Source organism: Solanum stenotomum, chromosome 7, assembly GCF_019186545.1.
Source record: "Solanum stenotomum isolate F172 chromosome 7, ASM1918654v1, whole genome shotgun sequence".
Taxonomy (NCBI): domain Eukaryota; kingdom Viridiplantae; phylum Streptophyta; class Magnoliopsida; order Solanales; family Solanaceae; genus Solanum; species Solanum stenotomum.
Genome location: NC_064288.1, coordinates 48,117,096 through 48,140,284, shown reverse-complemented (window position 1 = coordinate 48,140,284; position 23,189 = coordinate 48,117,096). Strand labels below are relative to the sequence as shown.

General features: G+C 33.0%; 2 protein-coding genes across 2 annotated transcripts; one reads left to right on the top strand and one right to left on the bottom strand.

Moving 5' to 3' along the window:
• Nucleotides 1–14,616: 14,616 nt before the first annotated feature.
• Nucleotides 14,617–15,677, top strand: LOC125871154 (abscisic acid receptor PYL4-like). The gene has a single exon (XM_049551748.1). The coding sequence runs from the start codon at nt 14,675–14,677 to the stop codon at nt 15,317–15,319; it is 645 nt and encodes a 214-aa protein (XP_049407705.1). The 5' UTR covers nt 14,617–14,674; the 3' UTR covers nt 15,320–15,677.
• A 4,224-nt stretch (nt 15,678–19,901) lies between these two features.
• LOC125869977 (uncharacterized mitochondrial protein AtMg00810-like) lies at nt 19,902–20,375 on the bottom strand. The gene is made up of 2 exons (XM_049550356.1): nt 20,273–20,375; nt 19,902–20,173 (listed from the first exon to the last, which is right to left on the bottom strand). Exons 1-2 carry the CDS (start codon nt 20,373–20,375, stop codon nt 19,902–19,904), a joined length of 375 nt encoding a protein of 124 aa, XP_049406313.1.
• Nucleotides 20,376–23,189: the final 2,814 nt, after the last annotated feature.

The window sequence follows — 23,189 nt, the reverse complement described above, 5'->3', positions numbered from 1 at the left end:
AAAATCACTAAAAGGCTTCATTTTCAAGTTGAATGAAAAACTGATTTATTGGAATTAATTCATATTGATATTTGTAAACTTGGATGAATTTTAACTCGTGGAGGAAATATATATTTTATCACTTTCATTGATAATTTTTCTAAGTTATGTATGTTACTTGACGAAAAATAAAAGTGTTGATTTTAAATTTTTTAAAATCTATCTTCATGAGGTTGATAATCAATTTGGAAGAAAAATAAAAAAGGACTAATGTGATAGAGGTCGTGAATATGAGTCAAATGAGTTTAGTTCTTTTTTTAGATCATTGAGATTAATTCATGAAAGTACACCTCCTTATTCTCATGCATCTAATGGTGTAGCGGAAAGGAAAAATAAAACTTTGATTGAATTGACTAATGTCACGCTTATTGGGTCACGTGTACCATTAAATTTATGGGGTGAAGCTATTTTGACTACTTGTTATGTGTTGAATTGTATGCCTCATAAAAAGTCTAAATTGACACATTTTGAATTGTGGCAAGGTCACAAGTCAAGTTTGGGATATTTAAGAGCTTGGGGTCTTCTAGCCTTTGTGAGACTAATGGATCCCAAGATTACACAGTTGGGTACTACTTGTGCTTTTCTTGGTTATACTTCAAATAGTACAAACTATAGACTTTTTAATCTTGAAGATAATAATATAATAGAATCGGATGATACTATTTTTCATGAAAATAAATTTCATTTTGATTCTAAAATAGTGGGGGTCAAAGGATTGAACAAAATATGTTGTCACTACCTAGTTCTTTTACTTTTACTTTGAAAAATAAAGAAATCGATGATTTCGAGTTAAGAAAAAGTAAAAAAGCTAGAGTAGATTTTTTTTTTGATCCCGAGTTTTATGTGTTTAATGTTGGAGATGACCCTCTCACTTTGGAAGAAACTTTATCTTTACATGATTCTATTTTATGGAAAGAGGATGTAAAATGATAAAATGCAATCACTAATTTCTAATAAAACTTGAAAATTAGTTTATTTACCACGGGATTGTAAAATAATCTGTTGCAAATGGGTTACGAAAAAAGTTGAAACTCGATGAATCTATTGATAAATATAAGGCTAGACTAGTTGTAAAAAGTTTTACGCAACTAGAAGGCCTATAATTGTTTGATACTTTTTCTGCGGTAACTAGAATTACATCCATAAGACTTTTAACTGCTATGACTGCAATTTTTTATTTGTAAATTCATTAAATGGATGTAATTTTTTTAAAAAAAAATTGGAGACCTAAATGAGGAAATATATATGGATCAACCCGAATATTTTGTTGAAGCAGGCCAAGAAAGCAAAATGTGTAAACTTACTAAATCCCTATATGGCTTGAAACAGGCACCAAAGCAATGACAAGAAAAGTTTGATTTCAGCATGATTTAAAATGATTTAAAAAAGGCAAACGTACTCATTACCCCCCCGAACTTGAAGTTTTTTATACGGTGTACACCTAAACTAAATTATGTTTTAATTACCCCCGAACTTGTTTATTCCTCTGTCGAGTACACCTTTATTGTCCACCTGGCGTAGAAATTGACAACACACTCTACTAGGCACGTGAGAAAGTGATTTCTTGCCACATCATAAAGCTACAACAGTAAAAAACGTAAAATCTCCATTTTTCCTTAATATTTGACATATTTTAAAGATTTTTCTCTCTCTATTCTCTAACTATTTATTCTCCCTAATCCCTTCTCCCTTTTCAAATTTCAGAATTTTTCTCTCTTTTTTGTTTTAATTGCTCTTGCTAAATTCATGAATTATAATAGGAGACTTGTTTGCCTATGTGGGACTCCTCCAATTCTGAAAATTTCATGGACAAATGACAATTTCGGACGTAGATTTCTCGGTTGTAGACACTATGGGGTATGTATTGTTTCATATTTTTTTGCTTTTTATTTGCCAAGTTCGTATTATGTAATTTTTTTAACTTTGATTTTATAAAATGCAGTCCTCATTTTGAAATTCTTGTAAGTTTTTCGATTGGTATGATCCAGAATTTCCTAGTCAGGCGAATACTGTGATTTTGGGTCTGTTGAAGAAGACCAACAAACAAGAAAAACAGCTGAAGTGTAGAAGCATGTCGAAACTNATATCTATATCTTTGTGTATGTTCAATTGACTTGTCCTTTTTTCATAAAACTACAGTTACATGTAATTGGTATTATGATAACAAAACACGAAATAAGAACATAAAGGCATAACATAACTAGTGCTTTTTTGATCATCAAACACAAACATCATAGTGTTTCATTGTTTCAATCAACAACTACAATAACTTAAGTTAACCACCAAAACAAAAAACAGTCACTACTTTAAGTTTGGTTGAACAACCACACAAGCACTAAAACACAAAACAGATACTACTTTAAATTTGGTTGAACAACCACACAAGCACAAAATACAACCACACAACTAAGAAGTTTCCTTTGAGGGTGATTTTCCCTTGGCTTGTGCCCTTGTTTGAATTCCAGCAGCTTTTGATCTGGTTTGAATATGACGCATAATATTTTGGACTTGAAGTTCTCTTTGAGTCATGGCCTGTTTGCCTTTCCACTTCAGTCCCTTGGTAGGTTTAAAACCAATATCACCTGTCACATGCGCAGAACTCACCACACCAATATTAACCCTCATACTGCTAGACAATCCTTGCTGCAATATTAACAACATAGTTATTTTGGGTCTCACATTTAAAAATATAATTTTGACAGTTTTATAAGATACTTACATTAATACATGTATATCCAGTATCAACAACAAATACACCTTGTCCAACCACTTTAGGCCTCTTCTTGTAACCACTTTCTGCACCTCTTCTTGTACCAGTCTTGCTGCTGCTTGCTCTTTCATATTGACCTCTACCCCACTTTTTCCCAGTGGCGGACTAATGTGAGTAGAAAAAGAATACAACAAGAGACTAAATTAATAAGTAACCTAATCTAATTTATAAAAGCAAATTAATGTGAATGTACCTCTTGAGTGGGTGTTGGTGTAGACTTAGGTTTAGGATTTTTTGGACAATATCTCTTGTTATGATTTGCTCCTTTGCAAATTGAATATGTCATTACTGTCCCCATTCTTGGCAACTTCTCAGCTTTTCTCACTTCACCTATTTCTTTTCTTCTGTTCTTTGGTGGCCTACCAGGAATTTTCCTTGCCTCAGGTGGTTCAACCATTGGGTTTCTGCTTTCAAGCACATTTCCATGTTTGGGATTGGTTGAATGAAATGAGAATATGTCTTTAGATATGTCTCTTTTCTATACCAGCTTGAAATTGCTTGTGATGCATCCATGTTCAAGTGGTCCATTGCTGCTATACCATGTGCACATGGGATACCTTTTAATTCCCAAGATCTGCAACTACATTTCTGTTGACCCAAGTTCACAGTATGTTTGTCTACCCCTTCTAACACTTCAAATCCATCATCACCATTTCATTCAATGTTGTACTGCATTGATCTTGTTACATTGATATTGAATACCATCATTGCCGTCCATGTTTCAGCAAATGCTCTTGACTTACTCACCCTGCTAATCACCTTAACTATAATTTCTTCCAACATAGTTACAATAGTCTTGTTCCTAGGTCCCAAGATCCAAGCATTGAAACTCTCTGCCATGTTGTTATCTATACTATCACATTTTGAAAAAGTTTGGAAAAAAGCTTTGCACCATTTCTCCTTATTGTATTTGATAAGGGCTTCAACTATACCTTTTCCCAACTTAGATAGGGCATTTATATTGTACTTAAATTGTGCCTCAAATGTTAATCTAGCACAAGCCAAAAATTTTGTCCTTCTCTCTATGCCTCTGAAGTTTTGTGACTAATTTGCTAATATGTGTTTAGCACACATTCTGTGCTCACATTCTGGAAATAGTTCATCCACAGTAGCTATTAGTCCCTGTAGTTGCAAAACAAAATAATAAAAATAGTTAAATTTTGATCAAATTAAATTAAAGATAAACAAAAAAAAGAAATTCAGTTACCTTTTGCATATCACTAATGATAGTGAGCTGGGAACCATCTCCTAGATTAAGATCATTTTGCAGAATGGTCATGAACCATTTCTATGTCAACTTGCTTTCAGTACAAATTATTGCCCATGCTATTGGATACATTTGGTTGTTTGCATCCTTAGCAACAGCTATCAAAAGTTGACCTTTACAAATTCCTTTTAGAAAACACCCATCTAGCCTTATACATCTTCTGCATCCTTGTTGGAAACCCTTTTTCATAGCATCAAAACATATATAAAATGAGTGAAACTGTTTCATCCCATTTTCTGATTCTGAATGTTTAAACTTCACAACACAAGTACTACCAGGATTTGTTTGGAGTAACACATCCCTGTAGTCTAGGATTCTATTAAATTCTTCCACATGATCCCACATAATTTCCTTTAAAATAATTTTTCTTGTTTTTAAACAAACTGTCTTGCCTACATGAACATTCAACTCTTTCCTCACCAAATCTTGTATTTCCCACCCTTTTATACTAGGTTGATAAATAATCCTATCTTTCAAGTACTTACATAAAAATTTTGAATTAAACAAAATATTATTTGTAGTCCTAGTACATCTGTGCCTTGGGTTGTATGTCTTGATAGTGAAGTTCTCACTCCTCCCTTCCTTGCTTGCATACAACAGCCATGGACAACCACTTTTACACTTGTCTCTTACTCTAGTACTCTCATTCACATACTTGTCTAACTCAACTCCTTTTTTTATAGCATATTTTGTAACTGCCTCTCTAAATTCCTTTACACTTTCAAATACCAAACCACACTGCCATATTACAACATCACAAGTAGAATCATCTATCACTCTATTACTCTTTTTTTTTATCCTTAAACTCCCTCCTTCAAGTTCATCATCAGAAACAGGTTCTTCTTCATCACTTTGAAAACTATCACAATCAGAACTGTCATAGTATGGCTCATCCTCTGTTACCTTACCCTTGAATTTATTTTTGCCTTTTTCAATATCCTCATACCCTTCATCAAGTCCAACTTCACCTAAAAACCCTTTTGTTTTTTTCCTTCTTCTTTCTCCTCCTACTTTCTTTAAACTTTCTCACATCTTCCTTAACAATCCTCAACTCCTCATGCACATCACTTCCATAGTCAATAGTTTGGTCAGAACAAATAGAATCACTGTCTATGTCTTCCTCTGCATTTTCTTGGGCACTTGGTTCAACTTCTTCTTGAATAGAAGGTTCAGTTCCTTGTTGGACAGTAGGTTCACCTTCTTCTTCAGTATCAGTCCAATCTGTTGAAGAATAATCATCATCAGTTTCTTGTTGGACCCTTGCAACCCCATAATTCTCAACTCTTTCACTAGATGGAAAGGAAGAAGAGGAACCTAACCCTAGATCTGTTTGTTTTGGCTGTGCAGTTAAAGAACCATCAGATTCCCATGTGCATTAAAAGACTCAACCACTTGACTTAAAGATTGACTAATTTGACCTTCACTGGGACCCACATCCTCCAGAATAGTGTCATCACATAAATATCTATTGTGTCCCCATCATGCATAAATAATGCAATGTTACAAATGTCCATGTCATTTTTTAATTCCACCAGATCACCCCCTAGAGGCTTAGCATAAGTTTTTCCTAACTTACTAATCCCAAAAGACTTAGCATAATCTGCAAGTTCAGGAATTGACAAATGATCTTCATCCACATTCTCTACATATTCAGTCTTACCCCCAACATATATTGGACCTACCTCACTCACCAAGATACCCCTAAATTTGAACATTAAATAGAGGTACTTAGTAGCCATAGTGTCAACCTATAACCACCAATAACAATCAATATATTGTACAAGGCAACAACAACAAAACATATGCAAAACAACAAAACGGAGGCAACAACACCAAAACAGAAGCAACAAAACCAAATTTAACTCATAAGCATATAATTATACAAGGAAATTATAATAAATAATACAAAAACATAATTGGTACTTAGTAGCCATATTACTCAACATCATACAAATATACATAAGGAAATTACAAAATACCCCACCATTTAACAATACCAAAATAGAATATTGAAATAAAAACCCTAGAATCTTAATTTTACTAAAAAGCCCTAATTTTTTGAACTAATTACCAGAAACCCTAATACTCATGCATGCATAAGCTGAACGACTTCATAATAATACATTCATTAAGTGAAAATTCTAGTTGAAAACCATAAAACCCCTAATCGGAAACTCAATCGAAAACTATGGCGAAACCCTAGTCAAATTACGGTGAAACCTTAAACCAAAAATAGGGCAAAATATAAATAAAAAAGTAAAGGAAACAAACAATAACACATCATAAGAGTGAATAATCACTTACTTGGTAACAATTTCAGACAAGATCGAAAGAAAATTGATCAATTGACCAAACGCTTCACGAAATCGAGCAAGCCTTCACGTCTAAGAACTGCAACTGACCCAAATCCGAAAAGAGTTCCGCGAAATCCACCCTTTACTCCGTCGATTACACTTCTTAGAGAGCCAAAAGTTTTGAAATATGTCGTCGTCCGTCGATTACACTTCTTACCAAAAGTTAGAGCTTAGTGAGAGGATTAGAGATTAGTCCGGAAGTTATAATTTAGGTGAAAAACCTGACATTTAATTATCTTGGTGGCTAAAATTTATCTAGGTGGCTAATATTTATCTAGGTGTCATGCACGTGTAGACACGATTGGAGTGATCGGATAATAAATGTGTACTTGATGGAGGAATAAACAAGTTCGAGGGGGGGGGTAATTAAAATGGAATTTAGTTTAGGTGTACACCGTATAAAAAGCTTCAAGTTCAGGGGGGTAATGAGTACTTTTGCCTTTTAAAAACAAATGAGTGTGATAAGTGCATATATGATAAGTCTTGAAATCAATCACATGTTATTATTTGCCTATATGCTGATGATTTATTGATCTTTGGCTCTAACATGAATGTTATTAATGAAGGTAAAAATATATTTAAAATCCATTTTGATATGAAAGATCGTGAGGTAAATTTTATTCTTGGAATAAAAATTACAAGAACATGTGGTAGAATTTTCCTTGACCAATCACATTATATTGAGAAAATTTTGAAAAAATATAACTTTCTTGATTGCAAGCATTTTGTAACTCCTTTTGATTCAAATTTTCACTTGTTCCCTGTTCAAAGTGAAAATGATGTAATAAATCAAAAAGAATATGCTAGATTAATCGAAAGTTTGAGATGTATGACTGATTGCACTAGACCTGATATTGCTTATGCAGCAACGACGGAGCTATACCTTAACAAGGGTGGTCAGATGAACAACCTTCCTCGAAAAATATTTGCGAGTATATATTTTAAATACCAATATTTTTGGATATATACTAATTGTTGAATACCTTTAACATAGTAAAGAAAGATAACCCAATGGTTAAGGTTGTTCAAATTTGTCTTGGAAGCTTGAGTTCGAGCCTAGCCTTAGGCGTTTTACTTTTTAAAAAATTAGTTCCCTTTTTTAAGTTAAAAAAAAGAATAAAAGTAACGAAAATCTTGAGCAGCAAGGTTTATTTTTTACTTGTTCTAAAGTATGAACACTATTGACAAAAAATTTGGCTCCGCCACTGTTATGCAGGTGGAGTACTTAGCAGGTTCACAAGCAAGTCAGGTAATGAACATTGGCATGCTATAACAAGAGTTATGGGATATTTAATCAGACAAAAACTTATAGTTTGTTCTACAGAAAATATCTTGTTGTACTTGAAGGTTTTTCTAATGCAGATTGAAATACTTTATCAAGATATTTTTGTTCTACTATTAGTTATATCTTTACTTTGGGTGGTGGTGCTATTTGTTGAAGATCAAAAAAGCAAATTTTGCTAACTCAATAATGGAGGCTAAACTAATTGTTTTAGCTAGCTTCAGCTAGTGAGGAAACAAATTGGTTGAGAGATTTATATTTCTGTGGAATAAAATAGTTGAATAATTTCATTCATGTCTTTCTATGTCATATACATGACTTTATATACATGAGAGATTGTTGAACATAATCACCTAGATCCTATGAAATCTAGGATTCTATAAAATCATATATTTTACAAAAAAATAAAAAGGAGAAAAGGATATTCTAAATTACAACATTTATCTTAAGATCTTAGAGGATCATCCTTTATCAGCCAACACTCTCCCTTAAGCGGGTGAATGAATATCTTCTATTCCTCGCTTTCTTATTAGATCTTGAAACACATTATTTGGTAGTCATTTTGTTAAAACATCGGCCACCTGATCTTTTGTTTATACAAATGACGTACAAATGAGTCTGCTATCTAATTTCTCCATAATGAAATGTCTAGATACCTCAATATTCTTAGTGCGATCATGTTGTACAGAATTATGAGTTATACTTATTGTTGATTTATCGTCACAATATAGTTTCATAGGTCCTTCTCATCTTATCTTCAAATTATCAAGGATTATCTTTAATCATAATAACTTACAAACTCCCATAATCATATATCTAAACTCAGATTCTACACTTGATCTGGGTACTATATTTTTATTTTTACTCCTCCAAGTCACCAGATTTCCTCCTATGAAAGTGCAATATCCAGAACTTGACCTTTGATCTACTAATGAACCAACGTAGTCTCCACCAATGTAAGCCTCTAAAACTATGTCTCCATTCTCTTTTGAATAGTATTCCTTTTGCTGGACTTCCCTTTAGATATTGTAGAATCTTGTTGATAGCTTGAAGATGTATTTTCTATGATCAGGCATAAATTGGCTAACACTTGCAACAAAGAAAATATCCGGCTTTGTATGAGACAAGTAAATCAATTTATGTACAAGCCTTTATCTACCACAAAATCTTCTAGAGCATTGTATAATTTATGATTATATTCAATTGGTGTAGCCATTGATTTACACCATAATTTTCTTATTTCTTTTAGCAAATCAAACACATATTTTTGTTGAAAAATAAAGATTCATTATTTTGAGTGTGCCACTTCGATTGTCAAAAAATACTTTAATTTTCCAAGGTCTTTGATTCAAATTCCTTCAATAAATACTTCTTTAAGTTTTGTAGCTCCTCTGAATCATTACATACTACTATGATATCATCTACATAAACCAATAATGCTGTCACATTTTCTGTTTTTGAGTGTCAATGAACAAGGTGTGGTCTCCTTGACTTTGTCGATACCCTAACTTGATCATAACCTTTGTAAATCTTCTAAACCATGCATGAGGTGATTTCTTTAATCCATAGAGTTCCTTCTTCACTCTACACACCATTCCCTTCAAGATTTCAAAATCAGATGGCACCTTCATATAGATCTCCTCATCTAAGTCTTCATATAAAAAAGTATTTTTTACATCAAATGGTTGTAGGTTTCAATTAAAAATTGCAGTCAATGATAATAAGGTTCTCAAAGTATTCATTTTTACCACATGAAAAAGTCTCCAAATGATCAATTTCATAGGTTTGTGTATAACTCTTTGCTACCAAATGAGCTTTAGATCTTTATATGGAGCCATCTGACTTATATTTCACAGTAACATCCATCTGCATCTGACCAACTTTTTCCCTTTTGGTAATTCCACAATTTCCTAAATTTTGTTTTTCTTCAACACTTCAATTTCAACCATCATAGCTTTCTCCCACTCTATGTTTTCTAGTGNGGATATATTTTGATATGTCACGGAAAGGCTCAAAAGGTGTTGTGTCTAAGTTTTGGTTCCTTTTATGAGTGCAATTAGAAGGTCAAGGTTATTAGGTTGGTTAGGTTCTTCTTCATGATTAGTTTGGTTCTGTATTTCTGATAGTTCAACAGGTTCAAGATGGGTACTAAGAGCAGTAACCTTAGGAGATGATTGCAGCTAAGTAGTTTGATCAGTTAGCCTCCTAATCTATATCCAGATTAGGAGACTCAAAAAATTCATTTGAATTTAGAGACTTGGGTGACCGAAGAAATGATGACTCAGGCAAGGATTTGACACGACTAGAAATAAAAAAATAAAATAGTGACAAGTCTAGGGGTCCCTCTCCCTTCAATAACTCTCCTTGATTGTAAGAATGACCAAAAAAAGGATTCACTCTTATCAAATGTAACATCAGGAAATAAAGAATTTCTTTGATGATGGTTGATAACACTTATCACCTTTTGAGTAGGAGAATATCCTAAGAAAACACAGTTAAAAACATGTAGGTTTAATTTGCCCTATTTTGAGAATGAATATAAACATAGGCAACACTCCCAAAAATCTAGTAACCAATTTATTGAAAATTTTAAAATTCAGAAAGAAATTTCTAAGAGTATCAAGCGGACTTTTAAAGTTCAAAATTCTCAACGGCATTTTGTTACTAAGATGTGTAGCAGTTAGGACAACTTCCCCTCAATACTGTTTTGGCACCCTTTTGTGAAACAATAGTGATCTAGTAATATTATATAATAGACCATTTCTTCTCTCTGCTATTCCATTTTGTTGAGGAGTATTGACACATGAAGATTCATGAATAATCCACTCTTTTAGAAGAAAACAAAGAGGATTTGATTGAAGTTGTCTTTGGCATTATCAAATTGGAATCTTTACATAGGCACATTATATTGGGTTTTGATCAAATTAAAAAAAGTAGGATGAATTCGACTAAAATCTGATTTTTCTACTTTAGAAAATAGATCCAAGTTACTCTTTTACAATCATCGATGAATGACACAAATCATCTAGCACCAGAAATATTAGGAATGGAAGAGGGTCTCCAAATATCACTATGAATAAGAGAAAATGGAGTTTGACTTCTTTTGTGACTAATTAAATAGGAAACACGTTTGTGTTTTGCAATTTCACAATCATCACAATGTAAAGACTCAATAATCAAATATTTGAATAAAGATGGAAACATCATTTTGATTACATAAAAGGCTGGTTGACCTAATCGATGATGAGAAAATCATACTTTCTCTTTATTGGACATAACAGATTCAGACAAGAATAAACTAGATACGAAATTCTTAGTTATATCTTCACCACTGTGGACATCTTGACAATAAAGACCACATTTCTTACTAGAACGCCCAATCATTTCCTTTGTGTTCTGTTCCTGAAATAAACAATATGAAGGGAAGAAAGTTACTTGGCATTTGAAATTTTTGGTGATTTTCTGGTTAGAAATGAGATTTGCAAATAACTTTAAGTATTAAGAATTTCTCCGGTATATGTCTCTTTGTCCAAATACAATAATAACTGAACCATCAGCTATAATTATTTTTTATAACAAGGACAAGGGGAATATGATATGAATAGATAAAGGGAATTGGTCATGTGATCAGTTGCCCTAGAATCAACCAGCTATATTGGAGAAATTTTGTCTGAGATATTAGTAACAAAAGAGTAAGAAATACATGTGAAGAACAATGAACAACTATATGTGTCTACTTTCCATCACTAATGTTTCTATTTGGAGGTCTACCATTGAGTCTCCAACATCTCTCGGGTGTGACGATATTTTTTGTAATATGTGCAATATAGATTGTCCGTATTGAATGACGGTTTGAATGAACCCGCAGACTTGATGGTGCTCTCTCATTGTTAAACTTCAGATTCTTTTGGACTTGTTCCTTTTGCTAAAGAGCTGACCCTTCATTAATTTGAGTTTCAAGCATAACATTCTTCCATCCTTCTTCTGTATAATGGTCATTGTCTCATTCAATGATGACAAATCTTCTTTTCCTAAGATTAACACTCTCATGGAATCAAATTCTGCATTTAGCCCTGCAAGAAAATCATAAATCCTTTCTTTTCAATAATTTTTTTCAGAATTACAAAATCACCTTTACAATCCATTTGAATGCATTGATAATGATCCATTTATTTTCATAACCCCTGTAAAAAGTTAGAATATTTAGTGATAGGTCGATCTCCCTATTTTGCTGCAAAAAAAATATTTTTATTTCATAAATCCTGAAAACATCATGTACTTTAGAGTACGTCTCCTTCACTGCATCCTAAATTTCCTAAGCGGTGCTCAGTTAACATAATGTTATCGCTCATTTCTGAAAGCATAGAGTTCCAAAACCAAGACAACACCACCACATCATGTTCATCCCATGTATCAAACGTGGGGTATTCTTTAGATGGTCTTGTATCGAGAAGGTGTCGTATTTTCCCTTTGCCCTTTAAAAATGTATGAATCAGTTGGGCCCATTTTAGGTAATTTTTTCCATTCAACCGATAAGAGACTTGAATGTTTGCAAATCACCAATTGAAATTGTTGAGATATTCTCTACAGTTGCAAAAACATTTCCAGAGGCTGGAATAGTTGCAACAATCACATATACATGGTTCTTGAATGGTTTTGGATAAAGATAAAAAAAAAAGATTTTTTCAAGACAAGATGAATAAAACTAGTTAGGAAAAAGCCTAAAGCTGTGATAACATGTGAAAATTAGATAGTTGAATAATTTTATTTATGTCTTTCTATGTCATATACATAACTTTATATACATGGGAGATTGTGGAACGAAATCACCTAGATCCCATAAATTCTGGAATTCAATAAAATCATATATTTTACAAAAAAAAAGAAGAGAAAAGATATTCTAGCATTACAACAATTATCTTAAGATCTTAGAGGATCAAATCTTGATATGGAGAATATCCTCTATCAACCAACAATTTCAAAGACCTTATTTTGAAAAACCAATTTCTTCTATTTTAATTCATTGTGATAGCAATGCTGCAATTGATAGAGTTCAAAATTATATTTCAACGGTAAATCCAAAGTTATAAAGTGGAAACACAGTATTGTAAGATCGTATTTGACAAGTGATACCATTAATGTTGATTATGTCAAATCGTGTGATAATCTTGCAAATCCTCTTACTAAGGCCTTAGCAAGAGAAAAGGCCGGGAGCACATCAAGAGGGATATGATTGAAGCCTATATAAATCCTTGAGTCATATATGAGGAAATCCAACATGGGGACTAGAGATCCTATAACTAGGTTCAATGGAAAATGAATCATATGATGACTTGATGTGAAAAAATGCACTACTTTTTATTCCCTCCCTATGATGTGAGTGCATTGTTTCCTGTAATGATTTGTGAATGTTGAGCTTACAAAGTTCTTAATGAAAATCTATAACTCATATGTGTGGAGTGTTAAACTTACAGGAGCACTCTCGACAGATTTCACCAATGTGAGTGTGGAAGTAGGTCACTTCCTATGAGAATTGAGTTTATTCTCAAAAGCATTCATGAAACTGGGATAGCACAAGGACGTAACGTGTTGGCTTTTAAAGCTCATGTCAACACCTTCATTGTTGTGTGTGAGCAGTGATATTTTATTTCCCTTAAGCAGTCATAGTTTTAAGTCTGAGACCACTATGACTCTGGAGTAAAAGTTATTGTTACACTAAGTGAAGGTTCAATGCAGAGCACAATTTCATTTTGTATAATAATCTTTCTTTAGCTGATATACCCTCTTGTGTAATATTTTTAAAATTATTGGGGATTGTTATGGCATTTTTTTTTATATTATTATATTAAGTTAAAGTGCCTTTTCAATTTATTTATTTTGCTTCTTATCAGAACGTTAGTGTCAATAGGCATGTTATTCAACATTTTAAATATTATTATATTATGGTTTTCAGATGATTTTTTTGCAAAATTTTTACGAAACTTTCTGTAGGGTGTTGGGGGTGAAATATGTGAAGGCTCGCCATTTTTTTTGGGTATTAGGAACCATTTAAAGGAATTAGATAATTTTTTCTATTCCATGAATATTTTGGTGATATGGCTTTCGGTCGGTTTTTTTGTAAAAAGAATTGTTTTTCAACAAAATTTAATGAAAACATATTTAAATTGGTTGGATGACTTTCTAAATGACATATCAATAGTTGAGTGACTTTGTAGGTAAAATATTCATAGTTGAGTGACTTTGAGGTTATAAAAGAAAGTTGAGTGACTTTGACTTTGAGGTTATAACTGAAAATTGAGTGACTTTCTGTGAAAAGAAGTATTAGTTGAGTGACTTTCTATGAAAAAAAGTATTAATTAAGTGACTTTCTGTGAAAAGAAGTATTAGTCGAGTGACCATATGAGATATTAACTCAAGATTTATTAGACATGATAAAGATGTTTGTCTAATTAGATAATTTCTTATAAAAAAATTACATTAAAACTTTGGAATCCAACTTCTCAATTGAATCTTGATTTTAGACGTTTGACTTAGAAGTCCCTTCAAAAGTTTTTTTTTTTTTTTTCTGAGTTGAATTAAATTAAAACTGAGTGAGTAATATAATAAGCTCACACGCCGCCACTAGTTCCTATTTTTACTATCCTCACACATGAACAATCACACATCTTCTCTTACTTTCAAAGTCCAACCAGCTCTTCCTTTTCTCTCTTACCTCAGCTCTACCATACCCATTCTTACGTTATATATACTTATATTCGTTATTTTCTTTTTAGTTTGTTAAAATAAAAATACACATAAATTGAGACGAATAGAATATAATTTCCTTTTTTTTTAAATTTGTACCGTATCATATAAAATAAAACGGAACAGAAAATATATACTACTCTATTCATCCGAAAGAACACCTTCTCTCTATTTTATAAACAATCATACCACTAGACAATCAACAAATAAAAAAAAAAATGCCTCCAAAATCATCACTTTTACTCCAAAGAATCAATCCCACCACCACTTCTACAACCACCACCACCACCGCCACCTCCGGTAAACAACTACAAAGACGTACACCAATACCATGTACCACTGAAGTCCCCGATTCCGTCACTACTCATCATACTCATTCCGTTAGCCCAAACCAGTGTTGCTCCGCCGTGATCCAACATATCTCCGCCCCAATCTCCACCGTTTGGTCCGTCCTCCGTCGCTTCGATAACCCTCAAGCATACAAACACTTCGTCAAGAGCTGCCACGTCATCGGTGGTGATGGGAACGTGGGGACCGTCCGTGAAGTGCGGGTCATCTCGGGTCTACCCGCTGCTAATAGCATGGAGAGACTTGAGATCCTTGATGAGGAACGCCACGTCATCAGCTTCAGCGTCGTAGGCGGGGACCACCGCCTGGTGAATTACCGATCTGTTACCACCCTCCACTCCGATCAAAATAATATTGGGACGACGACGATCGTTGTCGAATCGTACGTTGTTGATATACCACATGGGAATACTAAAGAAGAAACATGTGTGTTTGTGGATACTATTGTTAAATGTAACCTTCAATCTCTTGCCCAGATCGCTCAGAATTCAACAAGACGAAATACTGCTAGCTAATTGAAATGAGGTACGTAGAGGTGTCAAATGAACTGGTTGATCAGTTTCTTATCATCAAGTCTGTTCAAAGTTTGCTTGGAGTCAAAATAGATTGGTCAAAATGAGCTAAAGAATGAATCATAAAATTATGAATTGGGGGAATTGAGGTCATCAAAAGAGTTAAACACATTAAAACAACTAATGGATCATGATGCTTTTTTTTAAAATTTTTTTATCAGAAGATATCTTTTGGGTACGAATTAGATCTTAAAATAATTCCTTTTTTTTCTTTCATATTTTGTTGAAGATATGTTCAATATCATAAAATTTAAAAAAAGATTAATTGTAATAAACTTATTATGGTAGGAATTTAATTTGTTTCTCCTTTTGGTGCCTCTTTCAACTTCATCTATGATCTATGCATTTTAATTCTTATTTATGGTACAAAAAACTGAAGGATATGAATAAGTAATGAGTTAAAAGGAAAAAAATGACAAGTTCAAATGCAAGTATTTCATGTTAGTTTAATATCCTTATTATCCAAAGCATATAATTATTTCTCATTGAGTTGTTATATTATTGTTGAATTAGAATTTTGGGTGATCGAATTATGGAGATATCATCAATCAATTAATTTGGGTACAAATTTTGTCATTAAAGACAGATTCAAAAAAGATGGAGTAACTAATTAGCGAAGTGTTTTGTTTTATTTGTTTAGCATTGTTACCCTATTGAGTACAGTATGGATGATGATGAATAATGTCTAAATACATTGTATTACTAAATCAAAATAAATTACTAAGTTTTTAATTTTGAACCTAATAAATTAGGTAAGTTATGATAAAATTATTTGAGATGTGCGTAAATATACCCGAGAAACGGCGGTTAAACTTATCCGCATCGGGTCATGTATACACCAATCCAATACATGCATTCAATGTGTTTAAATTTATAATTCATTTTACTTAATTTTAATTAATTAACATGTGTTTTACTTTATTAAATCACATAATAATGAAAATTGCATTAGTTTGGTGTATACACACGGTGCGGGTAAGTTTTTTCTCGAGAAACGGTATTGTGGAATCCACGTGAATGGATGCGGGTGTGATATAATAGTAATGCTAGCTAGCGATTAGCTTACAATAGGTTACAAAGGGAATAATATTAATTGTTTGTCTCTATATATGTTCGACGAAACTAATTAGTACGATGAAGCCATTATTATTATATATGATTTATTTAATAGTGTTTGATTATTTTATTGATTAAGTTAATCAAGTTTACTGGCCCGCACGATAGTTGATAAACCTCGTAAAATCTTTGGGCAAACCAATAGAAACTGCTCCTTTGAATCTTCCTACGACCTTCCTACTAGCTTTGTCTTATTTATATATTTCCATTTTTTTTGCCTTTGAAGAGTCAGGTTGACTAATCTTTAAAGCTGAATTAGATTATATCAATTCAATATTTTAAAATTATAATTTATATATTTAAAAACTACACGAAAAACACTATAAGTTGTAATTTCTTTCATGTCAATATGATGAAAAAACATAATTTAAAATGTTAGGTCAAACTTTACATAGTTTGAATTTTTAAAACCAAATGTAGCACATAAATTGAGATGGGAGAAGTATATATAATATATCTTAAAGTGGACTGATCACTTATTATATCCGTTTAAATTAAATTCTGATATAAAAAATTCTTTGTACTACCATTATATAGTACTTAAATCCAAGATATAAGAAATATTTAGCACCTTGCTTGCCATTTTCGAGTTATTTAATCGGGTTAGATCCGAAAGATGATAGTTAGTAAAATAGTAACAACGTAGAAAAGATGATGTATAAACACATAACAAAAACAACTTTTAGTGGCAATAAATATGCACATTGACATAGAGTGTCAAGGCATTTACCGGCATTAGTTAATTGTCATTAGATCTAATGTCGTTATAGGCTTTAGGGCCATTTATAAAGAATGTTAATTTCCAATAAAAATGTATATTTAATGACAATTAAACTATTGTCGTTAGTTAATTGCCGCTAAAAATCATTTTGGTATAGTAAAACAAGATAGAAAGATGAAAAGCAAATGTGAAACCTAAGAATTTCCATTTGAGGCATAATGGGGAGGAGGCATTAAAATATATGATAATGTGGGAATTTAATACTTTATCAATGTATATATAACTTAAATCGAATAACTATACAGTAGTATAAATCAAATAAGTAGATAACATGATGATAATCAAACACTTGGGGTTGTAAGTTGGAACGAACTGTTCTCTTTTTTTTTTCTTTTTTTTTTTGTTGTTGAAAGAGATACCAATTAGTTGAAAATACATCTATCAACGAAAATGGGATTAAAAAATGTCTCAAGATTATGTGAAATTAAATAAAAATATTCTTAATTAATAATTTGATCCAAAAATATCACTATTGACTGTAAGAATATTTTTAAATCAAATTATTAAAAAGACAATATTTTTATTTAATTTTACATAATTTAAGGATGTTTCCTTTTCTGATCTATCAATAAAGAAATTGCAAGTTGCATACTTTCAATATTCGTTTGCTCCTTTTTAATAAAGGAAGATGTGCAAGTTGCATCAATAATATTGCTGGTATCACCTCACCTCACCTCATTACTCTTTGTAGTGTTGTGACTTTGAGTTATATTTTAAGAAGATTAATTAATTAATAATTGCAAGTTGGAGTTGCAAGTGGATGTACTACTCATTAGAGTCTTTATTATTACTATATTATAAAAAATGACTTCACACTACCTTCCGCTCTGAATTACGTATCTCTTTGTTGTTTTTTTTTTTTGTTTCTCTTTAATTATGTTCTTTTGTTTTGCCAAAGAATCAAATATATATATATGGGCAACTTACAAAAATCCTACGTTAATGTGTTAATTATTTAGATATATTTTAGTTTGCAATATAACTAATTTTATCAGATTTTGATGCGTCTAATACGTCCAGATATATGAATCTCGGGATACATGGGTCTAAATTAACTGTAATTTGTTTTAGATACATTGTATCCAATTGTGGTTTCACATGTATCTCAAATACATAACAAATCTCGATTGCCTCCCTCGCATCCTTCGCCACTCTCCTATGTATATCTGGTTGTATCCCAGATACATGTAAATCACATCAGATACATGTATCTAGAGTGATTCGCATGTATCTGAGATACATAACAAATCTCGTTTGCTTCTCTCCATATTTTAGTGTATTTGGTTGGAAAAATACATGTATCTAGGTTTATCTTCCTCAATATATGGTAAGAAATTCTTAATTAGTGGTAAGATACGTAATTATTTAAAAGTATAGATAGAACTAGTATATATAGTTTGAATGTATATCTAATAAGGATTTTCAACTTAAATAAGAATGTGCAAACTAAGGCTTTCCCAACTCGATCAAGACACGATCCATAATTTTGTGTGATTGGATGTGAGAAATATATTGTACACATTTTAAGTATAAAATATGATTTGTTTCTTTAATTTTGGTGGATTTTATCAGTCTAATGGTCACTTAACTAAATTATATGTGTAGTAAACTTATTATTTTTAATTTATTTCGTCACAAAAGAAGTTGTTATTCTTTTAGTCATATAAAAAAAAATCATTCTAACATGTCTTGTGAGTTATCTGACCGTTAACTCTTGATTTATTATTAAATTAAATGTAAACATGGAAATACGTGTACATATGGTAAATTTGGATTATGGTAGACATAGAAATTATAGGCCTAATGAGTTAGGATTTGGCTAGCTGAATATGTTAGAGATTCAATTATTTCCTTGAATATTAATAGATAGTATGGCTAATGAGAAATTAAAGATATGAAAATTTTCATAACTATATTGTTCTCTCTTCCGTGGTTCTTCTTCCTTGATTTAGCATGACATCAGAGTCTTATCAATGTTGGGTCCCTTATAGACTGTTCACACATATAATATCGCAAAATTGTTCAAGTGTGTGGGGGTGATGAATGAAACCTTACATTGAAAATGAATGGATTCCTTGAATTCTTAATATTGATTGGACAATCCTCCCCTCTTATGAAGAATAAGTATGCGAAGCTTTTGAGAAAATAAGAGCAGATTATAGTTCTGCCGTATTTGTTTTGTATTTATAGATTTTGTACATATTGACGATAAGTATAAGAGTCCTAATCTAATACCTATTCTAAAGGAAGAGTAATCCTTTGTTACAAAGAATAAACTACGACAATTGAATTTGAAATTAACTACATTATTTGAATTCAAATAGGTGTGGACTCTAATAGCCCCCTGCAAAATCATGTTCTTGATCGAACCATGAGCTTGGATCTAAGGTTGAGGAACCGAGTTGTGCCAACAACTTTAGTAAAGATATCTGCTATTTGATTTTGAGATGAAACATAGCGAATCACCAAAGATTGATCTTCAACCATCTCTCGGACAAAGTGATAATCAAGACGAATATGCTTTGACCGTTGATGGATGACAGGATTCCGAGATAAAAAATGTGCACTAAAATTATCACAAAGAACTATGGGAGGTGCAGTGAGAGGAGCACGCAGTTCACTGATAACTTATTGTACCCAGATTAATTCAGTAGTTGCCAGAGCTAAAGCACGATACTCAGCTTCAGTCCTTGAGCGGGCTACAACTTTTTGTTTTCGAGAAAACCAACTGATCAAGTTACCTCCATAAAATAGTGCAAAACCATGTTGGGAGCGACTATCATCAAGGTTAGATATCCAACCAACATCTGAAAAGGCTATCAGACTAGAATCAGACATAGGTCGTAAGAAGAGGCCATCATGGAGGGATCCTTTCAGATATCGAAGTATGCGTTTGACAACTGACCAATGAGAAATGGTAGGTGATTGCATAAATTGATATATTCGATTGACTGCGTAGGATATTTCTGGCATAGTGATAGTAACATATTAAAGGGAACCAACAACACTACGATATAAATGAGCATCAGGCAGATGATCACCAGAAAGAATAAGTCGAGATCCAGCTTCAGCCGGACTAGAAATGGGCTTAGCATCAACCATGTAAGTGCGATGAAGTANTTTTTATATACAGTTAAACAAGTTTCCGGTAACTTCCGAAGCACATTTTAAGAACTTTTTGGGTCAAATTCAATTATAACCATTTCATTAAGTTCTCGACTCCAAACTCACATGTGAGGCTCTAGTTTCACTCTATCATTTTCCGGGTCGTTACAATATTAGAGGGAACCAACAACACTACGATATAAATGAGCATCAGTCAGATGATCACCAGAAAGAATAAGTCGAGATCCAGGTTCAGCCGGACTAGAAATGGGCTTAGCATCAACCATGTTAGTGCGACGAAGTAAGTCGCGAATGTACTTGCCTTGAGATAAAATAATCCCATCTGATGTTGGAGTTACCTCAACACCAAGAAAATAATTTAATGAACCAAGATCCTTGAGAGAGAATTGTTGATAAAGATAAATGTAGTGATAAAATCACTATCACTGCTAGTTATAATAAGGTCATCCACATAAACAAGAACATATGTTGTGTGCTTAGAAGCCTGCTGCACAAAAAGAGAGTAGTCAGATAAACAAGAGCGGAAGCCAATGGCAAGGAGAAAAACCTTTAACTTATTGAACCAAGAACGTGGTGCTTGCTTGAGGCCATATAAGGCCTTGTTCAATTTGCATACAAAATGCGGCCGGTGAGGATCAATGAATCCTTTTGGTTGCTTTATAAATACTTGTTCAGAGAGATCACCATTTAAGAAGGCATTGTTAATGTCAAGTTGCCGAATGGGCCACCTATTTGTCACCGCTAAAGACAGGATAAGCCAAATGGTTGTGGGCTTAACAACGAGACTAAATGTATCAAAGTAATCAACACCCTCCTCTTGGTGAAAGATTTTAGCTACAAAGTGAGTTTTGTGACGTTTAATTGATCCATTGACTTTCCTCTTAATCCTATAGACCCATTTGCAACCAACAATGTTAGAGTTAAACGGTGGTGGAACCAATGTCCAAGTCTTATTTCGCATAAAAGCTAAAAATTCTATCTGCATAGCATGGTGCCATTCAGGAAATTTGGACGCTTGATGAAAAGTTGTAGGTTCTGGAATGTAAGAGGGATCAGGAGGAACAAAATGTCGAGATGTTATAAGAGCTTTTGGTTTTAAGGAAATTGCTTTACTTCGAACAACCATGTGATGGTGAGAGGTATCTGAGGGTTGAAAATACGAAGGAGTTGTGGTCGGGTAAGAGGAACCAATAGATGGTAGATGCTCAGGTAGGTTAGTAGATGATGTATGCTCTACTTGTGGAGGAGACGGAGAGGTACAATAGAGGGTAAGTTTGTATTATTAGTGTGCTCAGGTGAGGGTATAGATGATACAACTAGAATATTTGATAATGACCTCGCCACGATGAGGTGTACGGGAGAATGTGAACGCACTATATGTTGAGAAGCTTGATCGAGTAAAAAAAGGGATGAGTTTTTGGAATGTGATGATGGAGAGGATGATTTTGTGATTGGAAGCATGGAGGAATAAGGAAAAGTATTTTCGTGGAACACAACATGAAGAGTAATGTATATTCGGGAAAACCCGATATGGTAACAAACCGAAATCAACTTTATGATTGTTGTAGGGTCGAAGAAAGGGATAAAAAAGGCAAGCGAAAGTTTTGGGAAAATCGTAATGAGGAGAACTATTGTAAAGTAATTCATATGGTGATTTGAAGGATAGAGAAGAAGATATGGTAATATTGGATAAATATGTAGCAGTTTGAAATGCATGCTCCCAAAATTGAAATGGAAGAGAAGCATGAGAAAGAAGAGGGAGTCCTTTTTTAATTATAATTCAATTTCGGCGTTCTGATACGCCATTTTGCTGAGGTGTATAAGGACAAGAGATACGATGATGAATACTATGATTCTATAAAAAGGATGGTACATTACGATACTCACATCCCCAATCAGTTTGGACTGATTTTATTTTAGTTCCAAACTGAGTTTCAATTAAAGATTTGAATTGAGTGAAGAGTTGAAAGATTTGTGATTTATGTGACATAAAATATATCCAAATACATTTGGTGCAATCATCAATGAATAAAACAAAATAGGAAGATCCATTAATAGAAGAAACGGGTGAAGGTCCCCAAACATCATAATAAATTAATTAAAAAGGACTACTACTAGAAACATGGGAATGGGAAAAGGGTAAGCGTCCACTCTTGCCTAGTTGACAAGGTTCACAAATAGGTAGCCTAAAGTTAGACGCAAGATGCCGAATAAGAGCTTCATTTGGATAAGCCAGTTGACAGTGCCAACCAACAAGAGAAGTGCGTTCACCAAGAAATACTGAAGGTGGGGAAGACCGGGAATGAGGTGATGAAGATTGAAGGCGGTAAAGGTCACTATCAAGTGTTCCTCGAAGAAGTTTCCTGCCCTACAAATCCTTCACATAACAATGAAAAGGATGAAATTCCATATAGACATTATTATCACCAATTATTTTAGCAATACTAAGTAAATTTTAGAAATCTATGGGACATGAAGAATATTATTAAGATGAATGGGACGAGAGTGTGTAGACAAAATTGAAGAGCCAATGTGCGAAATAGGAATTTTCATACCATTACCAACCATTAAACCCTCATTGCCGGTATAAGTCTGTAAGGAGAGGTTAGCCATGTTTGAAGTCACGTGATGTGTGGCACCCGAATCAAAGTACCAGGCTGTAACGATCGGTTCCCGTCGTTATGAAAAAGCTAATGGGGAAGGAATTTGGGCCAGATTTTTTTTTGTAGTACTTAGAAATTCTAGCCTAGGCCAGACTTAGATGAAATCTGAGTCAGGGGAGGTATAGAG